The 18,294-nt window shown below is 62.6% G+C and overlaps 3 protein-coding genes across 5 annotated transcripts in view; 1 reads left to right on the top strand and 2 right to left on the bottom strand.

The window, feature by feature from the left end:
• Positions 1-4,404, top strand: part of CNN1 (calponin 1) — a 5,696-nt gene extending 1,292 nt beyond the window's left edge. The window contains exons 2-7 of the mRNA XM_014519856.2: positions 1,819-1,940; positions 2,066-2,132; positions 2,208-2,345; positions 2,760-2,870; positions 2,955-2,981; positions 3,550-4,404. Of these exons, the coding sequence (XP_014375342.1) occupies positions 1,819-1,940; positions 2,066-2,132; positions 2,208-2,345; positions 2,760-2,870; positions 2,955-2,981; positions 3,550-3,768 (684 nt within the window). The 3' untranslated portion in view covers positions 3,769-4,404. The remainder of the gene's footprint in view (positions 1-1,818; positions 1,941-2,065; positions 2,133-2,207; positions 2,346-2,759; positions 2,871-2,954; positions 2,982-3,549) is intronic.
• A 650-nt stretch (positions 4,405-5,054) lies between these two features.
• Positions 5,055-10,411, bottom strand: ELOF1 (elongation factor 1 homolog). Of its 2 annotated transcripts, none has more exons than XM_006023430.3 (4): positions 10,324-10,411; positions 9,601-9,722; positions 7,053-7,123; positions 5,055-5,511 (listed from the first exon to the last, which is right to left on the bottom strand). In XM_006023430.3, the coding sequence occupies exons 2-4, from the start codon at positions 9,714-9,716 to the stop codon at positions 5,447-5,449; spliced, it is 252 nt and encodes an 83-aa protein (XP_006023492.1). In that variant the 5' UTR covers positions 9,717-9,722; positions 10,324-10,411; the 3' UTR covers positions 5,055-5,446. The 2 variants fall into 2 exon arrangements, with proteins under 2 accessions (XP_006023492.1, XP_006023491.1); XM_006023429.3 differs by having other exon boundaries at positions 10,241-10,401.
• A 1,825-nt stretch (positions 10,412-12,236) lies between these two features.
• Positions 12,237-16,125, bottom strand: ACP5 (acid phosphatase 5, tartrate resistant). 2 transcript variants are annotated; one of them, XM_014519839.2, is made up of 5 exons: positions 16,054-16,125; positions 14,544-14,801; positions 13,775-13,902; positions 13,047-13,392; positions 12,237-12,631 (listed from the first exon to the last, which is right to left on the bottom strand). In XM_014519839.2, the coding sequence occupies exons 2-5, from the start codon at positions 14,799-14,801 to the stop codon at positions 12,389-12,391; spliced, it is 975 nt and encodes a 324-aa protein (XP_014375325.1). In that variant the 5' UTR covers positions 16,054-16,125; the 3' UTR covers positions 12,237-12,388. The 2 variants fall into 2 exon arrangements, with proteins under 2 accessions (XP_014375325.1, XP_006023490.1); XM_006023428.3 differs by lacking the exon at positions 16,054-16,125 and adding an exon at positions 15,421-15,812.
• Positions 16,126-18,294: the final 2,169 nt, after the last annotated feature.

Raw genomic sequence — 18,294 nt, 5'->3', positions numbered from 1 at the left:
TGGAGCTGCTGCCCATATAAGGCCGGCTTTGGGGAATCTCTGTGGCGCAGGGAGACGCTATATAAGGCCTGGAGCCACATTCAGACCCTGGCGCAGGACACCCCCCCCCCAAGCGCCCCTGCCAGCTGGCCAGGGCCCTGCTCTGACCCCCCCAGGAAACTGAGAGACCCCCTAGTGGGGGTACAGTGACTCCCCCTAACCTCCCCCCAGCCAGATGTGGGCAGGTGTTTGTTCTCAGTGGGAGGGTTGAGAGCAGTGGGGGCTGAGAGCTTGGATGCCTGGGATCTTGATTCTGGGAGGAGGTGGGGACTGGGGTGTTAGAGCAGGGGGGTGTCCCTGGAAGCTTGATACCTAGGTTCTCCCCAGCTCTGGGAAGGGAGTGGGGGCCTGGCAGGCGAAAGCAGGTGAGGCTGGGAGCCTGGACACCTGGGTTCTCTCCCAGCTCTAGGTGGACAGTGGAGCGCAAGGGTTAGAGCAGGGTGTGGGAAGCCTGGATGTCTGGGATCTGTATGTGCTCTGGGGAAGTGGCAGCCCAGGCCTTCGCTGTGCCAAGGCCCCGTGGATGTAACCGGGGAAACCAAGGCCTAAGGAGATCAGCCCGCTTCCCACCCCGCCATCAAGGAAGCAGCACTGTGCACTGGGATGGAACCCAGGCATCCAGAGTCCCCATGAGAGCCCCCCTCCCAGAGCAGGGAGAGAACCCAGCTGTCTGGGCTCCCAACCCCACCTGCTCTTACCTCCCCCCCATCCTACTACCCTCCCAAAGCAGGGAGTGAACCCCCCCCACCCCATCAGCCCCAGCAATGATTCACCCATTCCCCAGCACTGCTGGGGGGGGGGGGGGAGGCTTTGCAGGGGAGCAGAGCTAGGGGTAGGGGGTGCCAAACAGCAGGGTCTATCACCCCCTCCCCCCCAGCTCCTATGTCTCCCTCCCCCGCCCCTCGCACCTAGGGCCAAGTCTCCAGCCCCATTTTTCTCCCTAGTTTGGTGAATTCCTCCCACCCAGCGCCTGCTGCTTGCTTTGGCAGGCAGCCCTGGCACCAAGCACCGGGAGGGGGAGAGGAAAGGGGCGAGGCTGGCCTACCCAGCTCCGCTTCTGTGCCTCAGTTTCCCCACCTGGTGCCAGACCCAGGGGGCTTTGGGCACGGAGCAACAGGAATCCCTAGGAGTGTCTACGGGATGCCAGGGCTGTAGCCGAGGTGGGGAGAGGGGAATGAGAACCAAGGCATCCTTGAGCTGCACCCCCCAACCCAGCAATGCTTCTCTCAGGGTGGGAGGTGACATGAGCAGCACTGGTCTCAGCTGGGATCAGGCAAGGCCCCAGCACCCTCGGCCTCAGCCAGTGCTAGCAGCTTGTTAGTGAGGAAACATTCCCCTAAGCCCTACAGACAGTGGACCAGGTCTGGTTTCAAGTCTGGGCAGGCAGGCAGCTGGGAACAGGTGCAGTGGAGGCCTGACCTCTACAGGGCAGGAGGGGATGGGAACCCAGATGTTCAGGTCCATCTTGGACACCCCCACCTTTCGAACAGCCTCAGACCTTGTCCTAGCCTGGAGCTGGCTACATCTCAGCCATGCCAAGGATCGTCCTGGCACCAGGCATGGGAGCCTTACCCCCTGATGCCCCGTAGGCACTGCGGGCTCATAAACCAGTCAGCCCTAGGCTGTCACTTTTGGGGGAGGGTGAAGAATCCCATGGGGGGGCATATGGAGTCTAGTCCCCCCACAGGCACAACAGCCCAGGCTGGCAGGGTGCAAAGGGGTTCACTCTCAGTGCAATGGGGGGCCAGGCTGACCTCTGACCCCTGTCCCTCCCACCAGTTGGCCCAGAAGTATGACCCCTTGCGGGAGCAGGAGCTGCGGGCCTGGATTGAGACAATGACAGGCCGGCGCATCGGGGACAACTTCATGGAGGGGCTGAAGGACGGTGTCATCCTGTGCGAGTGAGAGCTGGGGGGGGTGCTTGGGGAGGGGGGAGGGGCAGCACTGGGAGGCACCCAGCTGTGCTATGGTGGCTGCCTGCGCCCTCCTTGGAAGCAGTCACATTTCAGCCTCCACCTGTCCACAGACTCATCAACAAGCTACAGCCGGGCTCTGTACGCAAGATGAATGAGTCCACACAGAACTGGCACAAGGTAAGTGAGCAACGCCATGGGGGGGAGGGACAAGGGGTGGTGTCTGGCAGTGACTCTGTGTCTGTCCTGTGGCAGCTGGAGAACATTGGGAACTTCATCACTGCCATCTCACGCTATGGTGTCAAGGCCCATGACATCTTCGAGGCCAACGACCTATTCGAGAATGCCAACCACACCCAGGTGCAGAGCACCCTGCTTGCCCTGGCCAGTCAGGTAAGATCCCCCCATCCTCCGATCCACCAGGTCAGACACCCCCCAACCTCCCCAGCCCTCGCCCCCAGTACACCCAACCCCAGCCAGGTGAGACCCTCCTGATCCCCCTGCCCAATCAGGTGAGACCCTCATAACCTCCCCAGCCAGACAAGACCCCCAACCCACCCAAGTGCCCGGCATGGACAGACGGGACACTTACTGTGCTTGGAAGAGCTGCCCTTGGACAAATGCTATGTGTGTCCACACCAGCCCAGGGTGAGCGGGAACTGCCCCCACACACCAGCCCCAGCCACGACACTCAGGATTGGAGGTACTTTCTCTAGAACAGGATGTGATACCAGTTGTAGGTACCCCAGCTTTGCAGCGGCTGGGGCAGCTTTTACTCCCCCACCCCGGGGTCTCTCCATCCTGCAGGCCAAAACTAAAGGGAACCAGGTGAATGTGGGGGTCAAGTATGCAGAGAAACAGCAGCGCCGGTTCGAGCCTGAGAAGCTGCGGGAAGGACGCAACATCATTGGGCTGCAGGTGAGGGGGCTGGATGCTGGCTTGGGGGAGGGGGGTCCTGGGCACCCCCACAGCTTGGGCTGAGCCCCCTCTGCCTCCCTGCAGATGGGCACCAACAAGGGTGCCAGCCAGGTGAGACCCCCCCTCCCCCGCCTCAGTCAGGGTGCCAGCCCCAGCTCCCCCACCCCCCAGGAAAGCCTCGGGTCCCTGGTTCTTGGATCCACTCAACTCAGGGCAGATGGAACAGGATGTGCTAGAGAAAATCCCCCCTCTCTGCCCCCCAGCCTGGCCTGGGGGCAAGAGTGAGTGCCCCCTCAGTGCCAGGGACCAGGGGGTGGGGAGGCACAGAGTTCAGCCCCCATCCCAGGCAAGCTCATCCCAGTCTGCCTCAGCCCAGGGGCCACTCTCCCCCCCCGCCCCCAGCCACTAGGATGGCCTTGAACTCCCCCATGTCTTGCCCTCCCTGCCCCACAGGCCAAGCACACATGAGTTCAAACCTACCCTGGTGCCCCCAGCCCCCACCCCCCACAAGTCCAGGCCCATTCCTGCCTCACCCCAGTGTGACATCAGGCAACTCCTCCCTGCCAGGGTCCCAGCTGCTGGCAAAGGGAAACCCCAGACCCTACAGCAAGAGTGGGAGTGGGCACAGCCTGTGGATCACAGCCTGTGGAGCACCATTAACCCCTTCCTCCCCCCGCAGTCGGGCATGACAGCGCCAGGCACCAAGCGGCAGATCTTCGAGCCAGCACTGGGCATGGAGCACTGTGACACCCTGCATGTGTCGCTGCAGATGGGCAGTAACAAGGGCGCGTCCCAGCAGGGCATGACCGTGTACGGGCTCCCGCGTCAAGTCTACGACCCCAAGTACTGCCTGAACCCTGGCGACGAGCAGCTCTATGAGCTCTACAACTCCGCCTGAGTCCCAGGGGCTGGGGAGAGGAAGGTGTTGGGGGGCGGGGGCTGAGGGGACTGGCCAGGGCCCCCCTGCTTGGCTGCAGCTTTAGGCAGACAGACAGCAGCTTCCCACAACTCACAGCCCCAGCCCAGCCCAGCCCAACCTCTACCCTCCCCCCTTATTTTAGTGCAAAATACAAGCAGAGCCCCCATGGTGGAACCCCCAGGAGCAAGGCAGAGGAGAGGGACTCACCAGCGTGTGCAAGAGCCTGGCCTTGGGGATCTGAGTTTGAGGGGGCAGTGAGTGCTGCTCACTAGTGCAAGGTGGGGAGGGGGGTGGTGTGGATGCTGGGCTAGGTTGGGCTGGGCCTCCTCACATGGGGATCTGTCCAAGCAAGGCAGTGGGTGCAAGGGGCCGGGGCTCAGGGCCACAGGTGAAAGGGAAGGGGGAGGACACCTGTACTTGACCCCTCCTGCCCCCAACACCTTCAGGCCTGGGCGGCTCCTCAGCTGGTGCTTGTGGACTAACCATGCAGCAATGCAGACGCTCGGGAGAAGCCTCTGGCCCGAGCCCAGTCCCGCCTGCATGTGCTGAACACCCCCTGCTCCCAGCACTGCTCCCAGTTACCCTTACTGTGGCACAATAAAGAGAGAGAGAAAAGCTGTGGTACTGCTGGCCTCTGCTGAAGGCTGTGGGTGGGTCTGGGGACCAAGGTCATGGCCCTGGGTGGGGCAGAACCGCCGGGGGAGAAGGGAGTCTAGAACCTGTTCTAGGGATACCCTAGGGACGGGCATTAGCCACACACACACACCCTAGCTCCCTGGCACCAGGGAGAGGGGAAAGAGAGAGGCCCACAAGCTAGGCTGCCAGGGGGGAGCAAATCCCACATGTGCACACACATGCACATGGATGTCACTACAGACAGGCACTGGAGAAGGTTGATGCAAAGGCATTGGCCGCTAGAGGGTGCAACGCTCCCATGGTTTAGCTCCAAGGTCAGCTGGCACCACAGGAGGAAGAGGCAGGGGGATAGCACCTACAGCCCCCTGCACGCAGGGATGATCCCCAACCTAACCCCACACCTTGCTACCAAGGGTAAGAACCTGGGTTCCCAGCTCCATCCCCATCTTCCCTTGTGCTGGGCACTCACCCCAGGACTGGTATGAAGCTAGGGGCAGGGGGACCAGTCAGTGTCAGGAGCCCTGGCCTGAGGAAGACCCTGGCTACACACTGCAGGGCAGAGGTGGGGAGCAGTCTGTAAAACAGGGCTGGGGAAACCCAGGCCAGCAAGGACAGAGCCAAAAAACTGGTCAAGACAGAGGAAGAAGGGAGTTTATTCGCTGCATCGTGCCTGGGGAAAAGAACCCAGGAGTCTCCAGAAGCCCAGCTCTAGCCTGGCTGCCCAGGTGCCAATGCCACAGCTGTGGGGCCACACACCCCCTACCCCTGCCCAGGCCGAGCATAGCACGACCCCCACTCCCCTCCTTTAACTACCACAACAGTGTCTAAACTGCTCCCAGCCCCCAGCAGCGCCCCAACGCTACACCCCACAGTCCTGGAACAGCCACATAACATAAAAACTGCTATAAAAAGGCCCTTGGCTTTCCTAGCCCACCCTTGGGAAGGGGCCTGTGCTGCCTCTGCCACAGAGGAAATACTGTTGGGGGCAGAGAGGAGCTTCTCCCTGCCCCCTCCACTGGTCCTATTGATTAGCAGCTTCGCAGGCATCGATCCAGTCGCTGTACACATCCACCGGCTCCGAGAGATCTGAGGGCTGTGATCAAGGGAAAATATGGAGAGGAGAGTGCTTCCCTCAAGGCTCCAAGGAAAAGGGTTCCAAGGCCTTTTGGAGTCTTTCCTGGCCCTCAAGCTGATTAGCAGTGAAGCTGTGGACTAGCAGGTTCAGAGACAGGGAAACTGAGGCACAGAGCTGAGCTGGGTTGTGCTCAAACAGGTATGCTCCCAAGCCCGAGGGAGAGAAGGCTGCCACTTCTCACCAAGGTGAGACTAGGAGGATGTGGTGTTTTTACTAGAGGTGCACCCATACAATCGGTCCAATATTGGATCAGCACCAAAATAAAGAAAATTGACTATATTAGAAATCGGCTTTTTTTGCCTGATGTGGCAGATAATGTGGCTGATAAGTGCCCCGTGCAGCCATAGCATGCATAGAGCCAGGAGCACAGCTCAGCAGCTTGGAGAGCTACATCCAGCTGGTAAGCTTGTTGTGGTGGAAGGGGAGAGGGAAGAAAAGGCACGTGGGGGCAGATTGAGGCCTCCACAGTGAGGAAGGGAGTGGGGCTAGGGCTGGGGCAGGAGACACTGCCCAGTCCAGGTGGGGCAGGAGACACTGCCCAGCTGGGGTGGGGCGTGGGATGGAGCCGTGGCTTGTCCAGGGAGAGCATGGGGGGGGGCCAGGGGGTCCCCCACCCAGATCTGCATGGGGTGGAGCAGCTGCCACTGTGGGCTGGGCTGGGCTCAGGATGGGCAGCAGCAGCACTGGGAAGGGGGGACAGGGCTACAGCAAATTTTGGGGTGGCTGCTGCTCCCGACCCTGCAGCCCTCCCTCCTAGCGCTGCTGCTGCCCACCCTGAACACAGTGCAATCCAGCCCCACCAGAAAGAGCTCAACACTGGCCCCAGCCTGCAGCGGCAACTGCCCAGCCCTGCACACATCTGGGGGGCATGCAACCCCCACCATGCCCTGAGGTGTGTGCAACAGTGGGCCTCCCTGGCACCTCCTGGATGAGCCACAGCTCTATTCCATGCCCCGCCCTGCCCCGGCAGCACTTGCCCCAGCTCCTGCCTCACTCCCTCCCTCACTGCGGGGCGGGGGCCCTCAATCTCCAACCCCTCCATATACCTTCCCTTCCTGCTCCCCTTCCACAAGAGACTTACCAGCTCTTCAAGCTGCCGGGCTGTGTATCAGAAATTGGATCGGTATTGGCTGATATGCCTTCTTAAAAATTGGCTATCAGTATCGACCCAAAAGATCTCTATTGGTGCACCCCTAATTTTTACCCCCCCAGAGGCTCTGGTGTTTGGCCCTTCCTGACCAAGACTTTCTGCTGGTGTCACCTGCCTGCCCGCATGACTGGCCAGGACCTTGCTGCTGCCAGACACTTCCCATTTCCAGGCAGGCTGAAAGGAGAAGTCCTGGGGGGGAAGCAGCTCCCCACACCACAGCCCTGGGTCTGGGCAGTGAACACCAGGACACCTCCAGACACTCCTGGTGACAAGACCCATTCAAGCTGCTCCCCTGTATTGAGACCACCCCCCACCTCCCTCAGCCCTGCAGCACAAGGATACACGTTATGGGTGTCTGAAACTCTTCCAAGCACACGGTGCAGGAGATGACGCCCGTGTTCCTAGCCCGGTCCCTGAAACAGAGGCAAAGAGCAGGCCAGTCGTGAGCACCCCCAGGCAGAGGGAACTGCGGCTCTGACAGGGATACATGGTAATTGCCCCCAACCTGCTGTACCTCCAGCTTCTCCCAGGGAGACATGCACCACTTACAAATCCAGCATCACCCCCCACCAGCCCCATATGTCCCAACAGCCTGGGAACAAAGAGGAGGTGAAACTGCAGGGCCTGGCCTGACGCAGTGAGGCTGAGGCACTGAAGGTGGGGAAACTGGCTGTGGGTCAGACCTAGAGAGTACTAACAGATGGATCTGTGTCGACCTGGTGGAAGATAGCCAGTGGGGTACCCTAGGGTACTTGGCCCGGTGCCTTTCAACATCTACATCAATGATCTGGATGTGGGGGTGAAAAGCATACTGGCAAAGTATGCTGATGACACTATGCTTTGGGGAAGTGCAACCACACATCAGGGTAGGCTGACAATCCAGGAGGACATAGACAGATTAGTTAAATGGGTGGACCAGAACCAGATGCTGTTCAAAACAGAAAAGTGTAAAGTGCTCCATCTAGGGAGGAAAAATCCACAAAAAACTTACAGGCTCGGTGGTGCTACACTAGGTAGCACCACATCCAAAAGGGACCTGGGGGTCATAATTGACCACAAAATGAATATGAGCCACCAGCGTGATGCTACAGTTAGCAGAGCAAACAATACGCTGGCATGCATCAACCAATGCATCTGAATCAAAACTAAGGAAGTTTTCCTACTCTACTCAGCATTGGTGAGGCTGCAGCTGGAGTACTGCATCCAGTTCTGGGCACCACACTTCAAAAAGGATGTGGAGAAGCTTGAGAGAGTCCAGAGAAGAGTTCATATGATTAGAGGCCTGAAGAGCAAGCCATATGAGGAAAGGCTGACAGATATGGGACTGTTCATCCTAGGAAAGAGAAGACTTTGGGGGGATTTGGTGGCAGCTTAGAGGGGGGGGGGGGGGGGGGTATCAGGGGCTAGGCAAATAACTATTCACCAAAGCACTCCAGGGGAAAACTAGGGGCAATAGTCATAAACTCCTAGAAGGTTTCAGACTGGATAAAAGGAAAAACCTTCTTCACGGTTCATGTGACCAGTCTCTGGAATAGGCTCCCAGCAGGGGTGGTGCAGGCACCTACCCTGGAGATCTTCAAAAGAAGACTGGACATACACCTTGCTGGGGCTATTTGACTCCAGCAGTTTTTCCTGCCCAGAGCAGGTGGACTGGACCTGATAATCTCACAAGGTCCCTTCCAGCCCTAAACTTCTGTGAATCTGTGAAGATGATATCCTGAGAGTCCCAGCTGACAAGAGGGAAGATGGGATCTGGGGAGGGAAGGGGCCTGCTTAGATCTCAGTACAGTTGTGTGGAGACTTGGAGAGGGAAGCAGGGACAGGGGAGGTGGGATTCCTTATAGGGAAGTCACAGGCAGCCACATGCCATGGGGCCATGACAGCAGAGGCTGCAGGTAAAGGATCACATGAGTACCTGCTACTCCCTTGTAGTTCCAGCCACACACATCATGCATGTGCCACACACAAGTATCAGGCGCTTTTTCTTTTTTTAAACAGAAAATTTGTTGTGTCCCAAGTCAAATCAGACAAATCAATTCCAAATCCATGTGAGTCATTCAAGAACTATATGTGGCCCTTCTACCCACAAGCATCCTCCAGCCCCACCTGGGGCTTCAGATGCTTCCAAAACCTTTGGCAGGCATCCTATATGTAGGCCCAAGCCCAGAGGCTGGGGGTTGGGATGCCCCTGAGTTTTGCTTGCCCTCAGCCGTATGGCTGTAGAAGCAAGCTAGGGAGGAGTCTCCCATTTCCATAAAGTTGGCATGTAGTTGAGATCCTCCTACTGTAAGTCAAAGAGGGGGGTTAACTATGCATTACTTCAGTCAGGGTAATACCCCCTGCCACGCGTGTGGTTTCCCCCTGCCAGTAGGAAAACCACCTTGGTGGTCATGGTATTTCCCCTGCCAGGTAACAGGTCTACACTTGTTCTGAGCCAAAAGGCCAACACGCATCAGGCACATGCTGATCAGAGCAAGAGGGGCCACAGGGCTGGCTGCAGCCCACCTCCCCTCCTGGGACCAGCCCGCCTCAGTCAGAGCTGTCGTACTGGCACAACTCACCCCACTCCCAGCTAGGTCTGGGCTTGGCTTGGCTCCGCTCCGTGGTTCTCTCATCCCAGATCAGGCCATGGGGGCCACTGGGCCCCTCCCATCCTCCAGGCCCAGCTGAAACACACCAGGAGTCCAGGGCAGGGCACCCACAGCCCCACATCAGCCCTGGCATCTCCCAGTCACACCCAACAAGCAAGTCCCGGAAACCCTTCCTGCCCAGCCCAGCCAGCATCAACCAGGTCACCCTGGGCCCTTGTCACTTCCGCCCCACACCCCAGGATCAGCTCTCTCACGTGGAAACCTCGCTACCGCCTCCCCCAATCACGCCACCCACTCACATCTTGACATCACAGGACTTCTCATGGTTGCAGAAGGGGCAGGTGAACTGTGTCTCCAACGTGCCTGTCATCTTCTTCTTGGGCGGCGGCTTACGCTTTGACTTCCGGCGCCCCATCCCAGCCTGGGGGCAGAGGCAGGGCGGGGGTCAGGCACCGACTAACCAGTGGCGACTCCTGCTCCAGGGTACCCAGAGACTGACTAGCACTGCAAAGGGACTGCCCAGGACCGGGTGAGGGGGGCCAGGAGCTGGAGCCCCTGCACACCAGAGTGGTCAAACTTTCTCTCCTGGGATGGGGGAAGCCAGAAACACTCTGGCCCCACAGCCAGGCCGAGCTGCTCCCAGCCCAGGGTCAACACCTCCAGGAACCAAAACTCCCTCTCCCACCCCACCAGGGCCCAGCCCCACTTTCAGCCCAAACTGGGCGGCACAATCCAGCCCCCCTGCCCCCAGCCTGGACCTGGACCTGGACCTGGACCTGGACCTGGACCTGGACCTGAGCCCCCAGATGCAGGTGCCCTCCGGGCCAGGGGACCCCACCCCCCGCGGGACCCGAGGGGCTCAGCCCACCCTGAACAAATGGGGCTCACAGATAAGGGGGAGGCGGAGCCTGGGCGTTAACCCCTTCGTCCCCCACACACCTGCTCGCCCCGCCTAGCAGCCCCTCCGCAATTCCAGATCGGGGGGACACTTCCGGGTCAGGGGGGTCGCGCCGAGCCCCCACCTGCCTCCAGCCTCACACCTAGGCCGCGTTTCCAACAGAGACCGGTACTTCCGGCCCCGGAACAGGAGCAGGAAGGCTCTGGGCCCGCCTCCCCTGCAGCCAATGAGACTGCGGGATTTGGTGTGATTGGCAGGCGGGAGGCGGGGCTCACGAGGGGCGGGGCTCCCAGAAGCCGAAAGTGGACACCTGTGAACTATATAGCGGTGGGAGACCCCTCAGGCCCTGGCTGCTGGCTAGCCCTGTATAAGCACCTGCCCTCCCCCACCAGCCGGCTGCAGCCTAGCACCGCGGGGGGCCTGTACAAGAGTTCTCTGGTTCCGACTCCCCTGGGCACAGGCCTGAGTGGGGCTCTGCTGCAGGCACTGGGGTCACAATTGCCCCAAATACACTTTAGAGGCTGGAGGGGGCCCAAAACCCCCCAACACTGGCCACGGCACCAGGTCCACTCTGCTCCCACATCAGGAGACCCTGGACCCCTGGCTCCCAGTGCTCCCCACATTTTGTCCAGGTCAGTCTCTGAGGTGCTGTCCCCTGCACGCACCGGGGGTTATTCCAGGTGGTGCCTGTACGGGCGGGGCTTGAGGAGACTGGCTGATAAAGGGCCATCTGCCCTGCCCTGTGCAGCTGATAAGTCCCCAAACCAGGCCGGCTGTTCTCAGCCCCTTTCTTCCAGCATTGAGAAAAACCCCTGTTGCAACTGCACTCCCCCTGGGATTGGTCCCCACAGGCCCAGAGCATGGCTGCCCAGTGTGGACAGCAGAGGGTGTCCCTGGAAGGGGCCTCCTCACCCCTGCTTACAGCCTCCCTCCCCCCAGCCCCTCACATCCCCCCTGTATCTGCAACCCCCTTTGCTCCAGTCTCTCTGCAAAGAGCCTTGGCTCCAAGGCCCCTGGAAAGAACCTACCTGCCCCTGACACAGCTGCCCTGGGCTGGGTGGGGATTCAGCCACCCTGTCTCCTTCAGGGCTGGGCTGGGAGGGGGATTGCAACCCCTCTGAGATCTCCCTGGAGGACCTGGGGTGGTTGGAGATTCCCCTGGGAGCTAGGCAATGAGTGAGGGGCCTGGGGAAGAGGTAGGGGAGCTGGGGGGAGGCTGGAACCAGGCCAGGCCTTATCTGTGCCCCAGCAACAGATGGAGGAGGTGCCTAGATCCAGCCCCCACCCAGCTCAGAGCCTGCAGATCTTGCCTGCCAGCAGAGTTAAACCCCGCTGGCCCCTAAGCTGGGCACAGTGCTGGGGTCTCACCTCCCCAGGACCCTGTGTTCTGCTCCTGTCAGCTCTGGGCACAGGGGTTTGGGGGGCAGGCACAGGAGTCCCCAGGGACTCTGCCTGGGGCTAGGCAGCCACTACGAAGTGGGAGGTCCGGACCCAGGCAGCAGGGCATGTCCAAGTTGCCCCCTCTCTTCCTCCCCCCGCCCTCCCCACCAAGCAGACACAGGCAACTGGGCTCCATAGGAACATCCTTTATTGATCCCCATGGCAGTATCCAGTCCCTCCCCCAGCTTGGTGGGGGTGGGATGGGAAAGGGGAAGGTTGAGGAGGGAAAACATGAGCCAGGTTTAAAATCCAGCAGTGCAGAGGCTTCTAGCAGCACTGTCTATTCATCCTGCCCAGTGCTGGGCTGGTACCTGAAGGGTCTGCACTGGGTGGGTATGGGGGTTGGGGTGGGGGGGTGGGGGGCGGGGGCCCCCCCCCCCCAGCCATGGGGGGCAACTGGGGGGGATCCCCAAGGTGGCAGCTTAGGGGAGCTGCATGGGGTGGGGGGGTGGGGGGCGGGGGCCCCCCCCCCCCAGCCATGGGGGGCAACTGGGGGGGATCCCCAAGGTGGCAGCTTAGGGGAGCTGCATGGGAGTTCGGGGGGGGGGGAGGGGGCAAAACAAGGACTGGGTCATGAACTGGTACACCACCAGGTGGGGGGGGTTTGGGGGGGGGGGGAGGGGGCACAACAAGGACTGGGTCATGAACTGGTACACCACCACAAGCGGGGACTGCAGTGGGAACCCTGCCCCCTGCCAGCTGTCCTGGTTCAGCTCAAGGGGGGCAAAGCCAGCTGCCCCGAGCGGTGCTCAGGGGTGGGTGCGACGGGGCATGGCTGTCTTGTAGAGGACCTTGCCACCAGCCTCGATGTAGGTGACACTCAGCTCCTTGCCGTCGGCCTCCAGGTAGGCAAAACCACCAAGGGAGCTGGGCTCACCGTAGAAGAAGTGCAGGTAGCCGGGGGGCACGCGGCGGGCATGGCTCCGTGACCGCTCCATGAAGTTCCCTGCACCACTCAGCACGTAGCCCACACCTGCCTTGTCCTGCAGGTGCTGGGGGGGGAGACATGGGGGGTGAGTCACAACCAATACAGGGACTGCTACAGACCCTCCCCCCCACTGAAGGGGGATGAGGATGCTAGAAGCCTAGACACATGGGTTCTCTCCCCTCTCTGGGATGGGAGCAAGGGATGTTAGTATGAGAGTAGGTGTTGCTGGGAGCTGGGACACCTGGGTTCTCTCCAGCTCTGGGACAGCAGTTGGGGCTGGGGGTGAGAGCAGAGCCCAGCACTCAGCACCATCCCACTCAGGGGTTCAGTGGCCAGAACTGGGCTATGCTGGGTGCCCAGACTCCTAGGACCTCTGCTTCTCAAACCCACCCATGGGCATCCCACAGAGAAAATCCCTGGCATCAGCCCCCTCCCCCCCCCCCAAAAAAAACAACCCCTGTCCAATGCCCTCAGCTCACCTGCAGGTTGTGGTCATGGCCACAGAGGTAGCCGGTGACATGGTACTTGAGCAGCAGCGGCTGCAGGTGCTTGAGCAGGCAGCGTGTGGGGCCATGCTCAGCCACTGACCACACAGGGTAGTGCCCAGCCACCAGCAGGTAGTCATCACGGGAGGCGGCCAGCACCCGCCGCAGCCAGCCCAGCTGCTTCCGCGCCGCCCCCGCATCCTGTGGCCCCTCTGGCTCCGCACCCTCAAAGTCGTCCGTGTTGCCACACAGCAGCACCGTGTCAATCAGCACCAGCCCCAGCGTTGCGTTGAAGCCCGGCACTGGGAATTGCTTGCTGTAGTAGTAGTTGGGGAAGTTCCTGGGCAAGGGGACAGAGATCAAAGGTTAAGGGAGGGATTCTTTCCCCCCCCCCACACACACACACACACAGCATCCCCTGCTTCCCAGTCCCTCTTGCCACTGGCAGCGGGGGAGAGTGGCAGGGCTGGGTGGTGGGCAGGAGGCTGGGGGTTGGGAGTGAGGGGCACCAGGTAGGATTTCGGGAGTGGGGGCAGGGGCCTGCAGGTCAGAAGTGAGGGGCACCTGAGGGCTATGGGTCAGAAGTGAGGGGCACCAGCAGGGCTGGCAGAGACGGGGGGCTGTAGGTCGGGAGTGGGGGCACCAGGGGGCTGCAGGATAAAGCAGCCTTATTAACCCTTTCACTTTCAGCTGTGGGGGCAGGGGGGAGGGCAGATACTCACCAGCGTTTGGAGACCTTGCTGTAGGCGATCTGGGCTGAGACATTGCCTGAGTGGTCATGGTTTCCAGCCACCACATACCAGGGCACCTTGCGCAGGGACTCAGCCTTGAACACGGACTCAAAAGTGTCCTGGAGGTGGTCAGACAGGGTAAGGCCACATCTGCCTGCCCAGCACAGCAGAGGCCTGGCAGCCCCCAGGGCAGCAAGATGGGGCCCGCAGATGATTTGATGCCCAGCCTGTGCCCCCTGTAGGCAGCTGCACCTTTCAGGGCCCAATCAGGTGCCCTGGACAAGCAGCCCCTTCCCACCTCAGAGGTGGCTGCATCTCAGCCCTGGGCAAGGGAGCCCTGTATCTGTGCCCCTGCCATCTTCTTCCCCAGCTGCCATCTTCCTCCCCGGCTGCATCTCAGCACCCAGCAGGGATGCTGTCTAAGCAGCAGTCCCCATCCTGCTCCACCCCAGAGTCAGCTGCAGCTCAGTCCTGGGCAAGGGGTCCAAGGATAAACAGTGCCCCCAGGTTCCCCCCCACAAGAGCCAGCTGCATCTAAGCCCTGTATAAACATCCTCTCCAAGAGCCAGCTGCATCTCAGCCCTTGCCCCAGCTCCCCCCTGAAGTCAGCTGCATTTCAGCCCCCAGCAGAGGCCCTGTCAACCCCGCCCCCCTCTACACCCTGTTGCTACCCAGAGCCAGCTGCATCCCTGCTCTCAGCAGGGGCCCAGTCTAAGCCTTTGCCCTGGCCTCCCAGCACCAGCAGACTCCTGGGCCATACCTGGAAGCGGGTGTCGGTGACGCTGCGCACGCCGCTGTAGTAAAAGTTGTCACCCAGCGCCAGCACGAAGTCGGTGCCCCGTGCAGCAGCTGTGCGCCCCATCTCGGCAGCCGTAGCCACCTCCCGTGCTGTGTGGTACGGTGGATTTGAGACACCCCCCCAGTCCCCCAGTGCCAGGAAGCGCAGCCCAGGGCGTGCGCCTGTGGTGGGGGCCACGGCCAGGGCCACGGCCAGGGTCACAGTCAGGGTCAGGGCCATCTGTGGGGGAGACCGGTGTGAGGGGCCAGCACTCCTGGGTCCCTGCCCAGTGCTGGGAGGGGAAGCCTGGGTTCTTTGCTCTGGCAGCCGGGACACCTTGGTTTCCTGCCCAGAGGGGAGGGGAGGGTGTCTAGTGGGAGGAGCTAGGAACCAGGACGCCTGGGTTCCCTGCCAGAGCTGGGAGAGGAAGAAGGTCTGAAGGTGGGGGTGGGGGCAGACGAGAGAGAGACAGGACGCCTGGGTTCCCCGCCCTCGCGTAGCTCCGTGCCTCAGTTTCCCTTCCTGCCCTGCGCCCGGGCAGCACTGGGTGTGGGGAGATAGGAGCTGAGCCCGCCACGGTGCCTCCACCTACCCCCACCCACAACCTCCGGGAACGCCCCGCCTGGCCTCTCCAGTCACAGCCCATCGAGCTCGCCCGCGCACCGGGTGCGGAGGCAGGTGCTTCCCGGTGGGAAGCGAGGAGGCGCCGAGCCCCGCCAGGCCCCGGGGAAGGCGGCCAGGGACCGCCCGAGGCAGCGGGACCCCCGACCAGGATGGGGCCCGACCCCCCAGGCAGGCGGAGCCCGGAAAGAACCCAGGCGTCCTGGCCCCGAGGTGGCGGGGAGGTTCGCGGCGGTACCTGCTCGGTGCGGGGGCCCCGATCCGGCGTCTGAACCGCGGGCGCCGCCGGGAGCATCTTATCAGCCCCGAAAGGGGAAGTGCTGGGGGGGGACAGCAACCTCCCCCCTGCCAACGGGGGCACGTGGCTAGGACCGGGCGGGTGATGGGAACGTCCCGTATATCCCCCCGCATTTGACCCCGAGCTCGGGACAGTGGCTGCGGGTCGGGAGTGAGGGGCACCGGCGGTGCGGGGGGCGAGCCCGGAGCCAGCGGAGCTTGGGGCGAAGGTCGTTCGTGTGACTCAGCGGCTCCTGCGCTCCCGCCCCCCGGAACCGTCCCCAGCTGCCCTCCGGGCCAGCCCAGTTCGGGACAGGCCCCGGACTGGCCCAGGCCACCCCCTCCGCGGCGGAGCAGGGCGAAGAGGCAGCAGGGGGGGGCTGAGGTCCCAGCCGCCTGGGTTCCCGGGCCTCGTGGCCACCCCGCGCCCCGGCCCTGCCTGCAGCCACCTCAGCCTCTCCAGCGCCGGGTATTTTTAGCGGGGCAGAGACCAGAATAGCGCAGCCCCGATGGTTCCCGGGGCTCCGCCCCGAGCAGGACAGGCCTTGGCCCCCAGCTGACCTCCCCACCAACCAAGTCAGAACCGAGCTTGCACCCCCACTCCGCTCCCAGAAAGCCCAGGTATCTGGCCTCCCAGCCCCGCACTCCCGCTGTAACCAGCAGCCTCCAGGTGTCCGACAGGCCCAGGTCTGATCCCATTGGCCCATGGTCTGGTCGCCACCCCCTCACCCCGACGGGGCAGGTCCCAGTGACTCAGCCCCACGGGGCTGGAAGGGCTGGCTCATGGGGGGGGGGGGTGCTCTTTCCACGACGGAAACCCTGGGTTCCACATCAGGGGGGTTTCCAGAGGTGACACTGGGGGCCCGGACGCCTGAGTTCCATTCGCAGCATGGTGGGGGCGGGGACACCTGGGATCCCTGCAGGCCGAGGGCAGCGAGGGACACGCACATGGCTGCCTCGTGCGGCCGGAGACAGGGACCCAGCGCGGGCCCCTCGGCCTGGCAGCGCCCCCCTTCCCGTGCTCAAACGCTGCCACCCCTCCTCCCCCCTTGGTGCGGGGCCAACTCTGACCTGGTTTGGCCTGGGCGGGGGTGGGGGGCTGAAGTGGGAGCCAGGGTGAGATCCCGCACGGCTTCCTGAGAGAGGACAGAACCCGGGCGTCCGGGCAACAGCCTCCCTCCGCTCTAACCACTAGACCCCGCTTCCCTCCCAGAGCTGGGAGAGGACCCAGGAGTTCGGGATCCCAGCGCGCCCCTCCCTCCAATCCACTAGAAGTCACTGGCACCCCGCCCCACCTCGAGCTGGAGAGAACCCAGGCGTCCGGGCACAGGCCCTAGCCCCTGCTCTGACCCCTCAGCCCCCACGTCCCCGGTAGCTCCTTGGAGCCGGGTCACGGGGGGTCGGGGAAGGGAGCGCGGTGCAGTGGTGAGCTGGGCACGCCGGGTTGCCTGGGTTCCTCGCCCGGCCCCGGGCTGTGGGGCGCTGCTGGCCCTCGGTAGCCACGGCCCGGCACCGTGGTGCGGAGCGTCACTGTCGGATCCCGGCCCAGAGCTGGACGGAACCCAGGGGCTCCCAGCACCTATAACCATGGGACCCCAGTCCCGTCCCAGAGCTGGGGGAGAACCCAGGCGTCCAAGCTCCCAGCCCTCCCCCGGCAACCAGTAGACGCCGCTGCCCTCCTAGAGCTAGAGAGACCCCCGGCGTCGGGCCAAGCCGGCGCTGTGGGCGGGCCTCCCTCCCGCTGCAGGAAACACCCGGTCCCGGCCGCGTCCGCTCCGGGGCCAGGTGCGTCCGGCAGGAGGTGGGGGGGCCACGCGCGAGCGTCGCCACGCGAGTCACCGCCTCGGGATTCAAGCGTCCGGGCCCCCTCCGCCCGGCAAGGCCTCTGGGGGTCCCTTTGGGGGGTCGTTGCTGGGGAGGGGAGCATCCGTCGCTAGGGGGAGTGTCCGTTGCTAGGTGGAGAGTCATCTCTATGGGCGCAGTGTTGCCATGGCGCCCCCCAGCCCCACCCCAAGCCGGGCGGAGAGAGGGAGGGAAACTGAGGCACAGGGGAGACAGCGCAGGCGCCCGGGCTCTCTGCTCGCCCCCAGCCCACCTCGCAGAGCTGGGGGAGAACCCAGGGGTCCGGGCCCCGGGGGGACTAGCAGTTGAGCGCTGCCACAGGACAGGAACTGCCAGGGAAGCAGAGGAAACCGGGCATGAGGCCCCCTCCCTCCACTGTGACTCAGTGCCCCCTAGCCACCAGCTCCCCTGGCTGCCCTGCCCCGCCCTGGATCCCCCTGCCCCCCTCCCCAGGTCCAACTGGCCCTGTCCAGCCCCCTGCCCCTGCCTGCCACCGCCCGGGTGCTGAAATGCAGCCACCTCTGGGGTGGGATCCAACAGCCACAGAGAACAGCAGGCAGCCAGGGAGAGGGGGTGGTGCTGCGGGACGGGAGTGAGGGGCACCTGCTGAGCTGGTGTCATGCAGACAGGGGAAACTGAGGCAAGGATAGGGGCTGGGACTCAACCCCCTTCCTGCAACAGGTAGCAGATGGAACCCAGGTGTCCTGGTTCCCAGCCCCTCTCCCATCTCACAGCTAGATCCCACTGCACCCCCACAGCTGGGAGAGAACCCAGGTGTCCCAGCTCTTCTAACCTACCCAACCACCCCCTTCTCCTCCCAGAATCAGGATAGAAGCCAGGCATCCAGGCTCCCAGCCCCCAGCTCCTGGTGCCGGGCAGGCCCTGGGCACAGAGGCCTCTTTAAAAAGCAACCTCCAACACGCTAGAAACTGAAACTTCTTCTGATTTAAGAGGAACTTCCCCAAAACACCCGTTGGAGTGGGGGTGGGGAGGG

Source organism: Alligator sinensis, unplaced genomic scaffold (genome assembly GCF_000455745.1).
Source record: "Alligator sinensis unplaced genomic scaffold, ASM45574v1 scaffold707_1, whole genome shotgun sequence".
Lineage (NCBI taxonomy): Eukaryota > Metazoa > Chordata > Crocodylia > Alligatoridae > Alligator > Alligator sinensis.
This window is presented reverse-complemented; position numbering and strand designations above follow the sequence as displayed.

What these genes read in the sequence shown, in the direction of transcription:
- ELOF1 (XM_006023430.3), bottom strand. Translation starts at nt 9,716, where the DNA reads ATGGGGCGCCGGAAGTCAAAGCGTAAGCCGCCGCCCAAGAAGAAGATG. An exon ending in AAGTCCTGTGATGTCAAGAT is followed by an intron (nt 7,124 to 9,600) that starts GTGAGTGGGTGG and finishes CCTCTGTTTCAG; the next exon opens with GGACCGGGCTAGGAACACGG. An exon ending in GTTTCAGACACCCATAACGT is followed by an intron (nt 5,512 to 7,052) that starts GTATCCTTGTGC and finishes CACAGCCCTCAG; the next exon opens with ATCTCTCGGAGCCGGTGGAT.
- ACP5 (XM_006023428.3), bottom strand. Translation starts at nt 15,477, where the DNA reads ATGCTCCCGGCGGCGCCCGCGGTTCAGACGCCGGATCGGGGCCCCCGC. An exon ending in GGGGCCCCCGCACCGAGCAG is followed by an intron (nt 14,802 to 15,420) that starts GTACCGCCGCGA and finishes TCTCCCCCACAG; the next exon opens with ATGGCCCTGACCCTGACTGT. An exon ending in GCCATGACCACAACCTGCAG is followed by an intron (nt 12,632 to 13,046) that starts GTGAGCTGAGGG and finishes CTCCCCCCCCAG; the next exon opens with CACCTGCAGGACAAGGCAGG.